General features: G+C 37.4%; 1 protein-coding gene across 12 annotated transcripts in view; it reads right to left on the reverse strand.

The window, feature by feature from the left end:
• IRAG1 (inositol 1,4,5-triphosphate receptor associated 1) overlaps window positions 1-19,708 on the reverse strand; it is a 137,967-nt gene that overhangs the window by 50,360 nt on the left and 67,899 nt on the right. For 5 of the 12 annotated variants that reach the window (XM_048852734.2, XM_075129410.1, XM_075129411.1 and 2 more), the window contains 3 exons: window positions 6,924-7,024; window positions 3,587-3,657; window positions 964-1,137 (listed from right to left, as the gene is read on the reverse strand). In XM_048852734.2, coding sequence (XP_048708691.1) covers window positions 964-1,137; window positions 3,587-3,657; window positions 6,924-7,024 — 346 coding nt within the window. The remainder of the gene's footprint in view (window positions 1-963; window positions 1,138-3,586; window positions 3,658-6,923; window positions 7,025-19,708) is intronic. The other 7 variants (XM_075129413.1, XM_048852742.2, XM_048852741.2 and 4 more) reach the window with 3 other exon arrangements.

The raw sequence follows: 19,708 nt of genomic DNA on the forward strand, positions 1-19,708 counted from the left end.
AATTTGTGGATCACAGACTGGTTGGGTTTGAAGGCCCTAAAAACATTTTGTGACAAAGTATTTGACCTTAGCCCCATTGTGCTACAGCATATTTTCTAAGATCAGCGCCCTTACATGTGCCCACCTGTTTGCAGCATCAGGCCAATAAGAAAAAACAGTTAAAATAATGACAACAATAATGGGTTATGGCTTCAATGACCCAAAAAAAGACAAGCAATTCCAAAAAAAAAGAATGATGGTAAAAGGGGTATCAGGAATATCATCTTATATATATATATATATATATATATATATAAACCCACAAAGAAAACTAGTGAAAAAAAAAATCAGAATGAGCTTACAGTTGGTTAGAAAACATAAATGTTGCTGACAGGAATTTTGAATGAAAGAAAAAAGTTTTGTTTTTTCCCAAAAAGTTTCAAACAATTCTAAACAAAATGTTTGGTTTCAAATTGACAAGTGAAAATGAAACCATAATTTTCACTTTATGTCCTTGAAAGTATCATTTTGTTTCGGTTTTCCAAAAAATATTAAGTTGGAAAAAAAAGTGTCATTTCAAATTGACATTCCAGCATAAAATGTCTTCATTTTAAAACCAAAAAATGAAATAAAACAACTTTTTAAGTCAACACAGTTTTAATTTAGTTTAGAACTATGGATTGAAAAACAAATCTTTATTTACATATTTCCTGTGGGGGGGAAAATCTAATAAAAATGGACATCTTCCCATGTAGAATTTCGTATTTTGAGTGGGAAAACTCTCTGCACAAAAAATGTGTGTCAGCTCTAGACTACCTGACTGGAAAGGCCTTCTACTCAGCTTTGAAGACAGTTAGAGAGAAATATCCTCAGGGAGATTAACAACTACAAACAATGTGGATGGGTCATGTTGAACATGTGCCTTATACATTTGAAAACTTCTGGATTTCTATGTAGTTTGTTATTTTCACATCTTGCACCTACCTGTGGGAGACTCTGGAAGACTGCTTCTTGATTTTCTGCCTCTGCGCATTAGGAACCGCTCACTCACTCTCTTTGCTTCTTCTAGTAACTCAAGATTCTTCTTTTTATCTTCATCTGAGATTTTGACATCTGGCAGTTGGCCATTTACCAGATCAATCACCTGACCTGTATTGTCTCAGTAGCAAAGCATGGGACTTAGATATGTATAGTATAACCCTGTCTCTAGATAATTTGTTGCATATTATTAAAAAATCACGTGTGCATATCATATGGTTTATAATATACCTATAATTGAGCTATCAACTCATATTCACTAACCAAGCACATTTAACATCACTTTCCAGTGGTGCTGTCCCCCCTGATTTAGGGACTAATCCTAAAAGATCCTGATGAGCTCCTGTCAAATGAAATCACTGGAGGTGAAGGTGCTCATCAGCACCTTAAATAGCTGTCTTAACATAAAACTTGGTTTTCTATATACCACCCACCCTTTTATTTATTTCTAAGGTTGATTTTCCTTATTTATAAAAATGACCATGGCACTATCCCTGTGTCAGCTAGTACTGTCAGCATTTCTGTTACAAACTATTTTTTGTGAAAGTTTCTGCCTGTAAAATTTTTCAAGCACAAAGTCCCACAAACATCTTTGGGAAAGGAAGTGCATACTTAACTCTAAGCACACGAGTAGCTCTATTGGCAGGTTTGCAGATTGGGGCCCAGAATTTTGCATGTGCAAATATTTGACCATCTGTAACTGTGACTGTAATTCTAGAAGCTGGTTTTGAAAATTGGATCACTAGGGTCTACAATTGTTCCTCTTCTATTTAAAAATTGGCTTTTCACGTAGCTTCATACTAAATTTTCAAAACCACTTGGTAACTTAGAAACTTAAGTCCCATTTTCAAAATTACTTAAGGCATCTAGGAGCCTAAGTCACTTTTGGAACTAAGTGGTAAGTCACTTAGGTGCTTTTGAACATTTTACCATAAGGGTCTTGTCAAAAATCCACTCCAGTGGGCCATTATGGTAAGTGAAAAGACTCCCATTGACTTCAAGCGCTTTGGATCAGGCCCTCAGTTATCTTTTAAAAAGAGACAGGGAACTGGCTTCTCACCAAACAATTCTCATTTTCTTAGTTCAGCATTCTCATTTTCTCACCAAACAATGGCATCTCATAGTGTATGCATGACTTGGGTGCCGCTGTTGATCTAGCTAGCATGTAGGTCTATTATATATGGTACAGGGTTTTCCAGTCCACTTAGATTTCTAGGCATTTTAAAGTTTAATTTCAGTAGTGCCTTAGTTTGCTTGCTTTCTCACATATTTGATTATGTCTGACTTCACATGTCTTGAGCCACCACATACCATATACCATGCTATTTTAAAAACAGCTCCAAACATAGTTTTAGAAAAACAAATCTGCCTAAATAAATTGCTTGGATTTTTATTAATGAAATCATATACTCATCATTTTAATATAAACTATAAAATAAACTGAAAACATCAAACCAGAATCTTGACTATTAAAGTACAATAAGAATGAAACATTTTTAATGTATTTCAATATATAAACTTAATTTTACATAAACCATTTTGTCTGTTGTGTAATTGGGTCTGGACTTAAAGTTTTTTTCTCTTTCCTTCTTTAGGTAGTAGCTCATGTCTGTTTATTCCTTTATCTTTTCATACTTTAGTGTAATCATGCCTATAATTCCGTACATTTTGTACTGGCAAATGAAGGATGTTGTAAATAGAGATGGGTCTGCAGCAACAATCCAGATACAGACAGACATGGGATGAAATCCTGGTCCTACTAAAGTCAATGGAAGTTTTGCCACTGACTTCAGTAGGGCCAGCATTTCATCTCCAAACTTTGGGAAGTTTGCCAAATGCATATACGTATAATAATGGTCAGATTCTATCACCTTTATTCCTACTATTAAATACATTATTCCATAAGTAGCCACACTGAAGTCAATGGTACTTTTCATGGAGTAAGGTACTCATTGCAAGGAAGGGCACCAAAATCTCCACCTAAAGAATGTGCTAATTTTCATTAAAATGTTTAAGTAGCTGATACCTTAATTGACCTGAATATTTTGACAGATAACTGTTCGTGAAGTTTTTTTTTCCCTTTTAATTTGATATCTGATTCTGCACAAGGAATGAAAAAATAGAACTACTGTACAATAATTTTTACAAAACAGGAGTTTCTAAGAAGATATAGCTCCAGCCTTATAAGAAAAGAAGTAAACTCTATTTTATTTTATTACTGTATTTTGAGGTGTTAGAATATATGTATTTCCCTAGCTCTGCTCAGGTGTATATTCTGTGTATTATTCAGCACTTGTAATGCAGACATCTTAAACTCAGGGTGATAATTTATCCTGCTATACCATCAAGTATTTTCTGTGCATACATTATACTCAGTGTATACAGAAGAGGGCATTATACAGTCATTCTAATTTCTGTGGGCCAGATTTTCCACTGATGTATATTGGGGTGGTTCCACTGAAGTCAATATCCTATGCTATTCCAGTGGAGATCTATTTAAATCTTATTTGAACATGTCAGATTTTGTTTTGGGGAAGAAAACATTAACATTAACAGAACTATTTCTTACCAACTGAAGTCAGTGAAGTAACGGAAGTCCTAGTGTGTCGGTTAGAATGTCTCAGGTGAGGACTATGTGGTCTAGGGAAAAAACAAAACAAAACATAGCAGTAAGCAACAAGGAAGAAATTAAAATAATGCTTTTATCATATATATTCACCTACAGAAATTTCTACAAAAATAACATTTTCTAATTTACTGGTATGCCTTTTGGAAAAATACAATATAAAAATAACTAACTCTCCCTCTCCCCCCAAATCACAATTTGATATCCAATTAACTATTTGTCTCAGAATGTAAAAAAAGAAAGAAAAAAGAAACAGTATGCTCAAGCTGATAAAGGTTTGTATTATTTTTCCCATAAAAGTTAATTATACAAATTTTACGTTTTAGACATTTTACGTTTTCTAAAATCTGGGAAAAGACAGGCAAACACCCTCTCTTCAAAGTTCTGAACTTGCTTTATTGAAAAGTGTTTACATGGCTGGTTCTTTTCAGTAAAGGTTGATCCAATTAACAATCAATGAAAAGATTCCCTTTGACTTCAATGGGAGTTGGGTTAAACCACCCCCCCCCAATTCTTGTTTTGCTGAGATTCCTCTGGTACAGGGAGAAATTAAGGAAGCAGTGTACTGCAAAAATCACTCTCAACTGTTGGAAGTTTTTCAACAAAAGCTCCACCTTTTAAGTTCAGTGTCGTGATCTAAGACTGATGTAAATGTGGTTCATGGCAAGAAATACTTTCCAATTTGTGTAAACTGATAATTTGTTATGATTGTTTGTTTTCTCTGAGATAAAAAAAAATGAATTATTTTAAATAGATTTTAAGCTATGTATTCTAAGCTATGCCTAGATGAGGAACTGGGTAGCTCAAAGGTCTGCTAATAATGGTCCTGATTCAGCAAAGATGTAAACACATATTTATCTTTAATCATATTAATAATCCTATCCCTGTTCAACAAAGTATTTAAGCATGTGCTTAACTTTAAGTAGTACATACATCCCATTGACCTCAATGTTTAAGTGCTTTGCTGAATAGTGATGGTATTATTAATATGTTTGAAGTTTAGCATGAACATGTGTTGAACTGGGGCCAGAATCTGGAATTTATCTCTTCCATTTCATTAGTTCAAAGATCTGTTACATAGAGCTATTACCATTTGTTAACTGTTTGATGGTTATTTTGAAATGAATGTGGTCTCACTCAGGTTACCAGCCAACTCAAATTCTTTAAAAGAAAACAAATAGTTTTGCCAGTATTCTGAAGATTTCCCACACTTTGGTAATAAGAAATAAGACTATTTCCTTTATTGCCAACACAAGTTTACTAAATAATGCCTTGCACCGGGGAATCTGCAGTGATACAAGCTTTCCCACAATGCATATGGTAATGAAACTATACACAATAGTAGTTATTGATGTTGATAGTTATAATGGTGTAAGTTTTAATAATTTATTCAATACTGAAGATAATGTACAAAAGACTGGAAATAAGAGTGCATCTAACAAATGTGTCATCAAGTAAATATGCCAAGAGAAATCATAAGCACTTTCAGCAATGCATGAAAACATAAAATGCAAAATATAAGAATAAAATTAAATAAAGTATTTGCAAAGGTTGTTAGTACAACTTGCAAAGCATTTTTAGTTTACTCAATTTCCTTTGGAAATTACTTTCCATTACAGTTAAGCCTTGTTACTATATTGTTCTTACATACTATAAATACAACTTCTGCTTAAATTGGTACTTTCTTTTTTAGTTAATTTATTGGTTTTGAATTCTTTACTAATTTAAACTTCAGATAAATGGAATGGTCTTGATTTTTCTAAGTACAAAATATTGTGTTGATACATAGTTCTTGCAAAGTAGGTTACAGGTTCTATTTAATATGAATGACTGCTAATATATATAAACTTTTCTTTGTGGTGCTAGGATAGAATACTAGCAGGCATAATTTAAAACAGCATTCTAATTAGTTGGATAACAAAAAAGGAGTGGAATAATCAGATTCAAACTATGCATTCTATACACACTTAAGCTACAGGAATATGAGCTAACAAAGAAGGAACAATATATATTAAGGATTTTAACAAAAAAAAAACATATTTCCATTTTGGACCAAATACTCCTCACCTTCCATACGCCAATATTCACTTGTGTGAGTAAAATCAGTAGGATTTGACCCCACAACTACAACTAGTGGACTAGAATGTAGGATTTAGCCATTGAACTGACTAGGGCAGTGGTTCTTAACCTGGAGTGCGAGATGCCCTTTCTGGGGGTGTGAGACATGCCAGATTTTTTTAGAAGCTAAATCATCGAAAACACAAATTAAGCACAGGCATGTAAGTACAACTACTTTGTTTTGTTTCAAACCTATGTATTTATTAACATTATACATTTTAAACAATTACTATAATATACAAACAAAAATATATCTAAGTATAAAGAACTGACCTACTTCAACAATTTTTTATAAGGGGTGCGAGAACATATTTTGATTTTTGATAAGGGGTGCGAGAACATATTTTGAGAACAAAAGGGGTGCAGACTGCAGTAAAGGTTAAGAACCACTGGACTAGGGGGTATACTGCCCCATGAGGAGCTCAGGGAAGAATTGTGCCTTTCTTCTGAGGTACAATCCCTTCCTAAGCTGCCCAACTTGTGCTCCCCTGGTGGTCATACAGGAAGCTGATGCAGGGTCAAAGGGCTTGGAATACTGTGCATGCAATAAAGTGAGTGGAAGGACTAGTCCTTGCACAATTATTCCAGGTCCCTGCATGCACTGCACAAAGGCAGAGGGTTCCAGGACACTCCATCACATGCCAAAAGGTCAGAGGCAGCAACCTTTACTCACAAGACTACACTGGAGTTACTCACATGAGGAAGGCCTGCTCCCATGAGTAATAGTTGTCAAACTGGGTCCAAATTATGTGAAAAATCTATTTACATAGTTGTTTTAATCTCATGTTTGCTCAAAATTTAAATGATGTTAATCTGGAAGATTAGCAAATATATGTAAACTTCATGCATGCATTTTGCAGTCCTTATTCATGTCAACTCCTACAGATTTCATTTGGATTATTCCCAGAGTTAGGTCGCAGAACTGAGTCATGTGTAAAAAACCTATTCCTTTGGTACCAATTAGGATATCTCTATAATGCCACCTCCTTATGTTAAAAATAGTCATTTTACTGTAGAGACAATATATCTAGTTACAAATAAAAATAAAATGCTGATTTCTTTAAAATTAAGTAAATTTCAAAACAGATTCTCTGAAACGTATATCTTGGAATTATTATACCGGTTATGTATAATCTGGTAACACATGTATTATATGTAGTACCTGTTAACCAGATTTTTATCAATTTCTACATCTGGCGTAACAGCATTCTCTGGAAGAACAATAGAAGGTGTACTGCATGTTGTCCCTTCAATAGTAGCATCCTGAATAGTTTGTGACAAATAAAAATGTAGTTAAACAAAAATTTAAAACACTGAAAAATGATGCTGTATATGGAATATAAAATGTATTTCGCTGTCAATTTACCAGGAGAAAAGATGAACATGGTTCAACAATATATGAGTTAAATGTCCTTCAAACACAACAGATAATGAAACCGATCCTTAACTTCAACTATTGAGGAGAAATGATGGCTAGTCATTGACATGCAATTTCTTCACATAGGGCCTGATGTTAGCAGTCCTTGCACAAAGTAAAATCAGTAAATGGCTGGCTTTTACAAGGACTCTCAGGATCAGTCCCACAGAGGTGCTGAGGCACATTATGAGTAATCTGTGCATTCCCCTTGAAGCTCAAGTGTAAATCCCATTGAAGTTAATGAAAGCTGCATGTAAGAAAAGGGGAAGAATGGATCCTTTACAATGGTGGGTTAAATTAGGTGCAAAACTCCAATTAGCAGCAACAACAATTTGTTTCAGTATATAGAAACTATTATTTTCATGTTGTTTTATTGCTTGCTTTCTATTTCCCTATCACACATCAACATGAATTAGCAGTGCTTGTTGTAACCAAATATAGTGGGACTTATCAGATTTTACAACAGCCAGATATTTTAATAAATACAGTATGTCATTTAAAAAAGTTTACATGACAGTCTGTGTCAGTTTGCAGTGTTGTTGTAGTGATATTGGTTCCAGGATATTAGAGAGACAAGGTGGATGAGATAATTTTTTTTTTTTTACTGGATACACACTTTTGAGCTTATAGAGCTCTTCTTCAGGTCTGGGAAAGGTACCCATGGATCTTGAAAGGTATGTTGTGGGGTCACCATAGCAGTGGATATATGTTTTGCATTTGCTATGGGAGGTCTGTTGCTGCTTTGAATTGCTATTTCCGGGTCTGTTGCTGCTTTGAATTGCTATTTCCGGGTCTGTGGGGAGCTAGTTCCGATAAAGAGCTTGGCAAGGTTGGGCGTTGTTTGAAGACCAGAAAAGGGGGTTCAGGAAAAATTTCTTTCAGGATGTGGTCTCCATAGAGAATGAGTTGTATTTGTTTAATGATAACCCATATGGGTTCCAGTGTGGGATGATAAGAGTGTGTGGTTGGAGGTGGGTTTGATGAAGGCGGTTTTAAATGTGTTAAGGTGTGCATCCCGGACTTTCTCCTCAGAGCATATTCTGTGGTATCTGAATGCCAGGCTGTAGATAACAGATTTCTTGGTGCGTTTGGGGCAGTTACTGGATCTGTGAAGGTAAGGGTGCTGATCCATGGGTTTCTTGTATATAGTTGTCTGTAGGATTCCATTATTGAAGCTGATCATGTCCAGGAAGTTGATACTGGTGTGTGTCTTTTCTAAACAGAGTCTGACGGATGGGTAGTTGTTTTTGAAGGCCAAGTTCATTATCAGAAGCAAGCTTCCCACAGGCCAGGACACACCAAATCAAAGTGGCACCAGGCCCTGCCATAACAAGAGATGCAAAACCTGCACACATATCTCCACTGCTATGATGATCAAAACCTCCTACAACACACCTTTCAAGTTCCCTGGATCCTACACACACCTTTCGCTGCATGTGGTGTACCTCCTCCAGTGCACTATATGCCCCAGTAACAACTATGGGTGAAACCAGACAATCACTATGCTCTCAAATTAACTCATATAGAAAAATGATAAGAGACAAAATGCCATATCCCCCGGGTGCGAACACTTTTCACAAAGTGATCACTTTATATCTGATCTCTCAGTCCTCATTCTCATAGGACCCCTGCACAATATCTCCTTCAAAAGACAACCTTTGGAGCTTAAATTCATAATTTTGCTACACACTGAAAATCATGGTCTTAATAAACACACTGGATTTATGGATTATTATAATAATCTGTAACTACTAACCCTATAACTGCAGAGCTGTTTACAGACCACTTCACCTTGAATGGTCTTTTAGAATGTGTTAGCTAGTGGGGTGGGAGGAGGTATTGTTTCATATTCTCTGTGTGTATATAAAGTCTGCTGCAGTTTCCACGGTATACATCTGATGAAGTGAGCTGTAGCTCACGAAAGCTCATGCTCAAATAAATTGGTTAGTCTCTAAGGTGCCACAAGTACTCCTTTTCTTTTTGCGAATACAGACTAACACGGCTGTTCCTCTGAAACCTTTGGCTAAACAATCTGTTTCACCTTGTATTTAGCTGTGACTCTCTGAGTACCCTTCCCAGACGGGAATAAGAACAGTTCTCGGTGGCTGAAAAGCTTCTCTCTTTCAACAACAGAAATTGGCCCAATAAAAGACATTACCTCACTCACCTTGTCTCTCTAGTAGGTGTCAGTGTTGAAGGTCAAATTTTTAAAGCCTTATACAATGTGACAGATGTGCACTCACTGCCTGTGTATAGTAATCACAGCATCCTGCTTTTGGGTGTGTAAACTAGCCTTTGTTCATGCAAGTCAGGCAATTATACAGCCTCCATTTCTAAACGTACCATGGACTGCACCGGCAAAAGTGGGTGCACAACCAATAACTTGGAGAAAACAGGTGAGCACTCATTTTTATGAGGGTGCAAAATGGGATGCTGGTTTGTGGCTGCATGAAAATTTTGCCCTAAGGGGGGAAAAAATCCTTCTTTCAAATCAGCACAGAAATAGTTCTGACACAGATTTCATACTAAAATATTTTATAAGCAACTCCCAATAAGTAGAGGTGGCGGCTGCAGTTTTGAAGAAAGCTAGTTAAGGTTATCCATATCTAACAAACGGGAAATCTGTTGATGTTTTACATGGATTTTGTAGGAAAAAATGAGAACTGTATTATAAAGCTTTCTTCTTCTCCACAAAAAAAAACAAAAAACAAATTCCTCCACATTCCAGTTAATCCTGTAAAAAAAGGTTAGGATAGCAATTCGTTTTTAAAAAAACCATGAACCTACTAAATTAGCAGAGTTCATTTTTTGTTTGATTAAAAAAAATTACATGGGTCTTATACATCAATACCAGAACTGAATCCAGCTGTCCCAATTTGCTGTTTCATTCCCTTTATCTGTTCTTTAACATGTACATAATGACAGCAGTTTCTATGGAATATCTTTTTAAACAAATGAAACAGCACAGTATCTGTCTGCACAGGACATATGCATCTGCCGGATAACATGTACCTGTTATGTGAATTAACAACGGTCATAAATAAGCTTGAAGGCTGGTACACTATTATGATATATAGAGAGAAAATTCACGTCTTTTGGTGCAATATAATTTCCACCTGTTGTCTGCACATTAAAGATGACAACATGGCACTGGTTTGCATTGTGAAGTTTTCTGTACAGTCCGAAGGGCCAGATACACCATTTTTAGAAATGATACCTTAGATGCTAGACCTAGGGGTGTCAACCCCCCAGTTTACTTAATGTCTTATTCCAGCCGCATAATAGAGTCAGATCCCACAGAAAGCTTTCATTTTCATACAAATGGATTATTTTTTTTAGAAAATGGGTTTTGATTCTGATGCCCACTGGCTATATTTTAAGGATTCAATTTCCAAAGAAGTTAATCATGCGACTGCACAAGTAATTTTCATATACATGCAAATTGGATAACTGAACTTACAAATAGCCATAGAAAACAATGGCAGAAATAATAATGGTCTTAGCAGTGCCCTTCATTAGTTTTTTTTACAATTAGCAATGCAGAATACAGCATTAGTTTTATTAAATAAGGACTCCATTCTGTCACCTTTAAATCATGCTGAACAGTACCTTCACAAGTATTTTTATTGATTTCAACACTTTGTTCCACAAGTCTCTTTCAATAGACTTCAATAGGGGTAATTCCAGTTTCCTCCCCCCGCCCCCCCACAAATGAGTAAATGTGTCATTATCTTTATTATATAAAGGTCATATTTACCCTCAACCTTTGTATAAAATTCCCATTGTTATCTGTTGGAGATCTACTGTGAATCAAGGTAATGCATGATCCGAACACTGTAGCTTTGGTCCAAGATCAATAATTAAAAATCTAATTGAGTCATCCTGGTACTAGGATTTTGACACTTCTTTCTAGAAAAATATGGTAAGAACTGTTAGCGGAACCTACACCCACAACTTTTAGCAACTGTAAATTTCTATTGTCTTAGCCCATGACCTATACTGGACAGCTGGGAGTAATGCCAAAAGTTGAGAAGTGGATACTGGAGTTGTGGAGGCCGTTTCCTGTGTACTATCTCCTGGTGATGATATTGCTAGAAAAAGTGCAAAGAATGGATTTGGAATTCAGACCTGTGGATTTCCCATACATAGTCAAAAAGATTATGCCCTTTACCCATATTTAAATAACTGTCAAGTACATTAGGTTGTCAGCCAAACATCATCTATATATTGTTGGATAGTTATGTATTTCTGAAATTCTTTTTTCTTGATAGAATTTCAGAATTTCAACTGAAAGACTTATTCTGTTCAATATTAAGGAGGAAGACTGCTTCAAATTAGCAAAAATTGTATCAACATTTTTAAAAATGCAAAACAATCAGTTACATATGGAGAAGAACGATGCTAGAAGAAATATTCAATGTAAACATATGCCCATACAAGTAGAGCCAAATACAGATGGAGGATTAGCATAGTAACTCAGAGCATTAGGGACGAGCATTAAAAACCACATGAATTCTAATTACAACTCTTTAGACAATCCACTTAACATCTGACTCAGTTTCTCCATCTGGGAAATTCACATACTACTTTCCTCCATAATTGGGAAGTTACAAAGATTAATTCATATTTGTAAAATGCTTTGAAGATAAAAAGGCATTATGTAAATGGTAAGTAGTGTTATAGTCTATGTAAATATAAAGAGAAAAAAGGAAGAATTCACTGCACACTTTGAGTATTTTCATGAACAAACGGATTATTGTTACTCCTGATGCTAATCAAGTAAATAAGTTTGAAAAGCCTCAATTCACAGAAAACTATACTGATAAAAGAGAGTGTAGGCTCATTTTAGAAGTGGCAACAAGGTTTATTTGTATTTTAGGAAAAAATGAATGGAACACACCGCTCTGCAATACTGGTAATATTTCTAGCTGGAGTTAAAGTTGCACACAAGTGAATGGTACTTTCTTCCCTGTATTCTGAAGGAACAAATCTACCAGAGCAATAGAATAACTTGCTGTATCTTCACTTTTCAGTAGAAACAATTAGGAGATTAATTTGGGGGACTCCTACCAAGGAGACACTGACCAGGATTAAGTGGAGAAAGCATTTGCCAGAAAATACCACCCTAATGATTCTTAATTTAAAGACAATTCTACTGAAATACTTTCTGAACTAATTAAAATAAGATTTCTATACCATAGTTACAATACAATACAGCTATATAATATGTAAGTTTTTGAGGGCTAAATTTCCCCTCAATTACACCCCAATAACTGAAAGCCTGACCCAAAGGAGACTTACCATTGACTTCAATGAGCAATGGATTCAGTGGAATTTGGCTCTCAATACTTCCGAATGCTTCTAAAACAACATGTTATATGGTATACACATGGCAGAGATTCACATGTGCTTTTCTATTCTGTAAATTCAAATTGGCTGAGTGAAATGTTGTATTTGTTCCAACTGTGGTCAGTGAAGTAATCTTAATTTATAACAAAGACATATGACTAATCAGAAGATAGGTTTAAATCTGTAAAATTTAGGGTTAAAATATTAGAACTACTTCATCAGTGTCTACTCAAAATACACAGATCAATGAAAGTCCTCCTGACAAAAATGATTTGTGTCTTTAGAAGATGTGGTATTCAGTTTCACGGAGCTGAAATCCACATTCCAAAAATAGGGGTAATGTCAAAATAAAACAAAAATGTTTCTGACATTCAGGCTACAAAATGACTACTTCTTCATTTGAAACAATTAAAAATAATTCTAAAAAGAATACTTTGATACCTTTCTTTCAGTCAGTCACTTGCTTTTTAATTTCTCCATGAGGTTATCTTAAAAATGCAATGTAGTAAACAAAGTCATTACAAACATATTTACCCAGTGGGCAAGCGTACAACTAACATGGAATAAAATATACTCTGATCTCAGCAATTCTCAAGTTGCTAGCCATTAAGTATGCCACTTAATTTTTTAATAAATAAATTTTCCTCAAGTGTCACATTTTGTTTTTGTTGAATACATTTATTCATCTGGTAAATTCAAAGGAATCAATAATAGCTTCAAAATGGTATAAAGCTAAAATACGTGACATTATTGCAAGTGAACCTATAAAACCCTCCCTCCCAAATGACATATGATTAAAACCAAGATGACAAATGTCAATTGATAAAATAAATTTTGGCTAAGGCTTCCATTTTAAGTTCAAAGTTATTACCTAAAAACAGGCACCAAAATTTTGACTTGCTGGTAGACATGAGTTTTTACTTAAAAATAAATAAATAAATAAAATTAAATTAAATAAAATGTAATTCACACAGCTCCTCATCTCCATGACCATAACTCTCATTTAGATGTCACACACAGGCCGTTCCATGTTGGTGATCATAGGGGAGTGAGAATTAAGAAAAATAAAAACATGCTAAGAAAATTATGTGCAGATTTAAACAAAGAAATATATTGCATATTTGGAAAAATAAATGCTAAAACCTAGAAACCCTAATTATTGTAATATGAGACTGCAACGGCAATGCTGATGTTGCTTGAAACTATTATGATCAGATATTATAGAACCCTGTTTATTAATATTTGTGAAAGAGCTATCTTCATGCCCTGTTTACTGAATGAATAGCACACGCCTATATCAGTTTTCAGGTTTAATTCTACTTACATGGAAGTCAATGACAAAACTACCATTGACTTCAGTGTGAGCAGGATCAGGCCCCCTACACATGCACACCTTAGTGATCTTTATAAAGCTGTTATAAACAAAGGGTAAAACCTTTTGGACCATGTCAGGATTGCAACTGAGATTTTTAAAAACAGGTGACTAAAATTAGGTGCCTAAATCCATATTTAGGAACCGAAATAAGAGGTTTGTTTTTTCAAAAATCATTGAATTCAAGATTTTAGGTCAGGTTAAAGTAACCTAATCTAGGTCATCATGTATATTTTGAGTATAATTCAGACAGCACATCCTTTAAGGTGGTGCAAAGCTCACCCCTACCCCATGAGATACATGGTTGCATGTATGGGAAGGAGTCACAGAGCCCTTTGTCACAGAGCCAAATACTATTAATCAAGAGCAGTCCTTGTACTCAAGTGAGGACAAACATTGCAACTGAGGCTGGACCCTGTTGGGTCTTGCCAAAATACTCACGGTCCAGCTGACTGCCATATTTGGAGGTGGGAAGGAATTTTCCCCTGGGTCAGATTGGCAGAGACCCTGGGGGTATTTTGCCTTCCTCTGCAGCATGGGGCACAGGTCACTTTCAGGTTGAAACTATTGTAAATGGTGGATTCTCTGTAACCTGAAGTCTTTAAATTATGATTGAGGATGTTACATAAACTCTGGCTGAGTTACTGTCTATTACAGGAGAGAGTGAGTGAGGTTCTGTGGCCTGTAATGTGCAGGCGGTCAGTCTACTCTAGATGATCATGATGGTCCCTTCTGGCCTTAAAGTCTATGAGTCTTTGAATGATTAAAGTGGGAAGCTTCTCATGCCCCGACCTTTATGCACCTGCACAAGGAATGGCTACAATTCAGCCATTAGACAATAATACTCAGTATCCTAAAGCATTTTAACAGTACAAACAAAATGGCATCTCAAACAAAACTGCCTCTGAAAGGATTTATGTGCTGTGACTAATTTGAAACACATGATATGAATTCTCTTCTCCTTCCTTTAAGCTGGAAAACTCACCCTCTATTTAAAATTAAATAAAAATAAACTTGAGTAACTCAAAAACATGATGTACTATAAGAGAGAAAAAACAACAGTAAAAGCTCAGATCAAACTTAGCAAAATAATCTTTCTAACCAGCCTCAAACTAAGAAACTGTACAGTACGCTAACTGCCCTTTTTCCAAGTTCTCTGATTCACTGCTTTCTTTATTATGTGTCCTACCTATCCTCTTTCTCAAGAAGTTTTAACAGAAACAATAATATTAGCAGATTTCAGAAATAAAATGAACTTCATCCTGTGTGTGTTCTAGAGATCTTGTTTCAAACTATACATAAACATTTGTTTTGAAGTTCAAAGGACATTTCATTTTTATTGTTTCAGTAATTTTACATTGCTTATCCATGCACAATCCAAATCTAGGCAAGAAGAATAGAACTAATTTAAAATGCAGTTTGAAAACCATAAAAATATTTGTATATTTACATGTCAGAAAGGAAACATCATTTATAATGGTGATAAAATACATAGTGCCATATGTGATATGCATAATTGCAGATTTGCTAAAATGACACCAATTTGTTTCTAGCTCCAAGTTCAACATAAGAATGGCCACAGACCAGTGGCCCATCTAGCCCAGCATCCCATCTTCTGGCAGTGACCAGTGCCGGATCTTCAAACAGATAAACAGAACAATTATCCAGTGGTCCATCCCCTACTGTTCAGTCCTGCTTCTTGTGATCAGAGATGTAGGGACACCCAGAGCATCCCTGGCCATCTTCGCTAATACTCATTGAAGGACGTATGTTCCATGAACGTATCTAATTCTTTTTGGAACTCTGGCAATGAGTTCCACAAGTTGACTGTACATGGTACAAAGAAGTACTTCCTTATGTTTGTTTTAAGCCTGCTGCCTACTATTTTTATTGGGTGACCGCTAGTTCTTGTGTTACGTGAAATAACATTTCCCTATTTGATTTCTCCACACCATTCATAATCTAATAGATCTCTATCATATCCCCACTTAGTCGTCTCTTAGTAATCTCTTTTCTAAGCTGAACACCCCCAGTCTTTTTAATCTCTCCTCATATGGAAGCTGTTTCATATCACTAATTATTTTTGTTGCCCTTCTCTGTACCTTTTCCAATTACTAGATCTTAAGATGGAGTGACTGTTCAAGAGGCAATGCATAGGGGGCTATGCAGGGTCAAGTTAAGGGTCTCCACCCCTGGTTTCTGCTTGGCTTGCCAGGGTGGGAGAGAGAGGGACTGTCTTTCTCCTGCCGCACCTGCCCCCTGGCACACTTGGCCCCTGTCCCTGGCAGCTGGGCCCAGGTGGGGAGCAGAAGGAGTGGGACCAGCCACTTCTCACACAAGCTGCTCTGGGTTGCTCCTCTGTGCACTGCAGCGGCTGTCAGAGAGCATGGCAAGGGAGGTGGTGGTGGCAGCTGGCTGCCCGCCGCCCAGCTGCTGGAGACAGGGGCTGAGTGAGCCAGAGTCCCCCCTCCCATCCAGCAGGTTTCCGACTCGCTTGTCCCTTGTCCCAGCAGTCAGGCCCGGGAAGGAGAGGGGTGTGGCCTGTCGCCACTACCACCTCCCCAGCCGGACTCCCTCCCTTTTAGATTGCGCCTCGCCCCAGTATGAGGAGGCATGAATTGTCTATGACAAGAATTGCATGTTGTATTCTAGAGGTGGGTGGACCATGGATTTATATAGTGGCATTATGATATTTTCTGTCTTATTATCTATCCCTTTCTTAATGTTTCCTAACAATGTTAGCTTTTTTGACTGCTGCTGCACATTGAGCCAATGTTTTCACTGCACTAGCCACTATGACTCCAAGATCTCTTTCTTGAGTGGTAACAGGCAATTTAGATGACATTATTTTGTATGTAGTGTTGGGGTAGTTTTTTCCATGGTGCATTACTTTGCACTTATCAACGCTGAATTTCATCTGCTATTTTGCTGCCCAGTCACCCAGCTTAATGAGATCCCTTTGTAATTCTTTGCAGTCAACTTTTTGGACTTAACTATCTTGAGTAATTTAGTATTGTCTGCAGACTTTGTCACTTCACTGTTTACCCCCGTCATAAATATAAAGGGAAGGGTAAACACCTTTAAAATCCCTCCTGGCCAGAGGAAAACCCCTTTCTCCTGTAAAGGGTTAAGAAGCTAGGATAACCTCGCTGGCACCTGACCAAAATGACCAATGAGGAGACAAGATACTTTAAAAAGCTGGAGGAGGGGGAGAAACAAAGGTTCTCTCTGTCTGTGTGATGCTTTTGCCAGGAACAGAAAGGAATGGAGTCTTAGAACTTAGTAAGTAACCTAGCTAGATATGTGTTAGATTCTGTTTGTTTAAATGGCTGAGAAAATAAGCTGTGCTGAATGGAATGGATATTCCTGTTTTTGTGTCTTTTTGTAAATTAAGGTTTTGCCTAGAGGGATTCTCTACCTTACAGGGTAACTAGATTGAAAACATATTTACCATCCTGATTTTACAGAGGTGATTCTTTTACTTTTTCTTCAATTAAAATTCTTCTTTTAAGAACCTGATTGCTTTTTCATTGTTCTTAAGATCCAAGGGTTTGGGTCTGTGTTCAAATTGGTGAGGATTTTTATCAAGCCTTCCCCAGGATTTGGGGAGGATTTTGGGGGGAAAAGACGTTTCCAAGCGGGCTCTTTCCCAGTTATATATCTATTAGACACTTGGTGGTGGCAGCAATAAAGTCCAAGGGCAAAAGGTAAAATAGTTTGTACCTTGGGGAAGTTTTTACCTAAGCTGGTAAAAATAAGCTTAGGAGGTTTTCATGCAGGTCCCCACATCTGTACCCTAGAGTTCAGAGTGGGGAAGAAACCTTGACATGGTGGCACAGTCATGGGATTAATTTGAAATCATTTTGAGATCAATTTGAGATTTTTTTTGAACCAGAAGCACAGATTTTAAAAGGAAATATTTTTTTTCCTTTGGGCTGCTGGAAAACAGTTTTAAGTTGAAAGCAGTTAGAGGTTTTTTTTTTCTCTGCTTGGAGACCTGAGCAGAGACAAAAGGGAATTGTCTTTTGTGAGCTGGAGTTTTCTCTACCTAAGGGCGGGGTAGTTAACCTCCTGCAGGAAAATTCATAAGTCTTCACAGACCTGAAGAAGTTTTTTTTTGTTTTTTTTTTTTACCTAAGAGCAACTAGAGGGGTTTTCTGTCTATTTACCTGGAGACAAAGGTGTTAGGTGTGTGTTTGGGTTTCTTTTTTTAAGGATTTTTCTGTAGGCTGACCATCACTATCAGAGAATATAGGTACCATATTACAGCACAGCAAAATTTTACAAGCCAAGTTTTTGTTTGTTTGTTTGTTTTATTTCTAACTCTTGGGTGTAAAGTTAGTTAAAAACAGAGAGGCAAAGATGACAGAAACCAAGACACAACACAAACTGGAGTTAGCCAGACTGGAGGCAGTGAAAGAGGCAGAAAAAGCCCTAGAAGCTGCCCACAGGAGAGAAATGGAGGCAAAGGACAAAGAAATGGAGGCAGCGAAAGAGGCAGAAAAAAACCAAGAGGCTGCCCACAGGAGAGCTATGGAGACAAGTGACAAAGAACTGGAGGAGAAGGAAAAAGAGAGGAAGCATGCACTGGAGATGAAGAAGGCAAAGGCTCAGCAGAATATACTAACAACCCCCAGCAATCCTTCTCCAGGTACCATTTCCCATCCCAGAAAGTTCCCCACAAGGCAGGCGATGAAACTGAGGCCTTCTTAGAAAACTTTGAAAGTGTCTGCCTTGGATACAGCATCTCTACAGACCAATACCTGGTAGAGCTGAGGCCGTAGCTGAGTGGACCCTTAGCAGAGGTGGTGGCTGAAATGCCTAAGGAACGCATGAACCAGTAAGAACTGTTTAAAACCAAGGTGAGAGTCAGAATGGGGCTAACACCCGAGCATTCCCATCGGCGGTTCAGAGCCCTAAGGCGGAAACCAGATGTGTCATTTACCCAACATGCCTACCACATTGTGAAACATTGGGACGTCCGGATACCAGGAGCAAGTGTTAAATCTCCAGAAGATTTGCCCTTCCTAATGCAAATGGAGCAGTTCTTAGAGGGTGTTCCTGAGGAAATAGAAAGATACAGCCTAGATGGGAAGCCCAAAACTGTAATCGAGGCGGGAGAGATTGGAGCCAAATGGGTGGAGGTGGCAGAAAAGAAAAAAACTGGTCGCAGTTGGAGCGGATACCAGAAGGGCCAACTTCAGACCACACCCTACTACCGGGGGCAGCCCAAGACACCAACTACCCCCCAAGGAACCCTCCAGACACCTTATCATCCCGCCACACCATTCTCCAGCAACCCACCTCGCCCCAGTGACCCGTCAGCTGGACGATGTTTTAAATGTAATGAGCCGGGGCATGTAAAGGCCAACTGCCCCAAGAACCCCAACAGATTACAGTTCATTGCACCAGAATCACACCAGAGGTCCTCAGGCCCAGATACCTCCCAGATACCTTCAGAGCGGAGGGAAACTGAGTGTGGGCGGGAAGAAGGTCACCTTGTGGAGGGACACCGGAGCACAAGTATCAGCTATCCATGCTTCCTTAGTGGACCCCAATTTAATCAACCCAGAGATCCAAGTGACGATTCAACCCTTCAAGTCCAACTCTTTCAATTTGCCTACAGCCAAGTTGCCTGTCCAGTACAAGAGCTGGTCAGGAACATGGACTTTTGCAGTCTATGATGATTATCCCATCCCCATGCTGTTGGGGGAAGACTTGGCCAATCAGGTGAAGCTAGCCAAGAGGGTGGGAATGGTCACCCGCAGCCAGGCTAAACAAGCCGTCATGCCTAGCTCTGTTCCGGAAA

This window comes from Caretta caretta, chromosome 6 (genome assembly GCF_965140235.1).
Source record: "Caretta caretta isolate rCarCar2 chromosome 6, rCarCar1.hap1, whole genome shotgun sequence".
Lineage (NCBI taxonomy): Eukaryota > Metazoa > Chordata > Testudines > Cheloniidae > Caretta > Caretta caretta.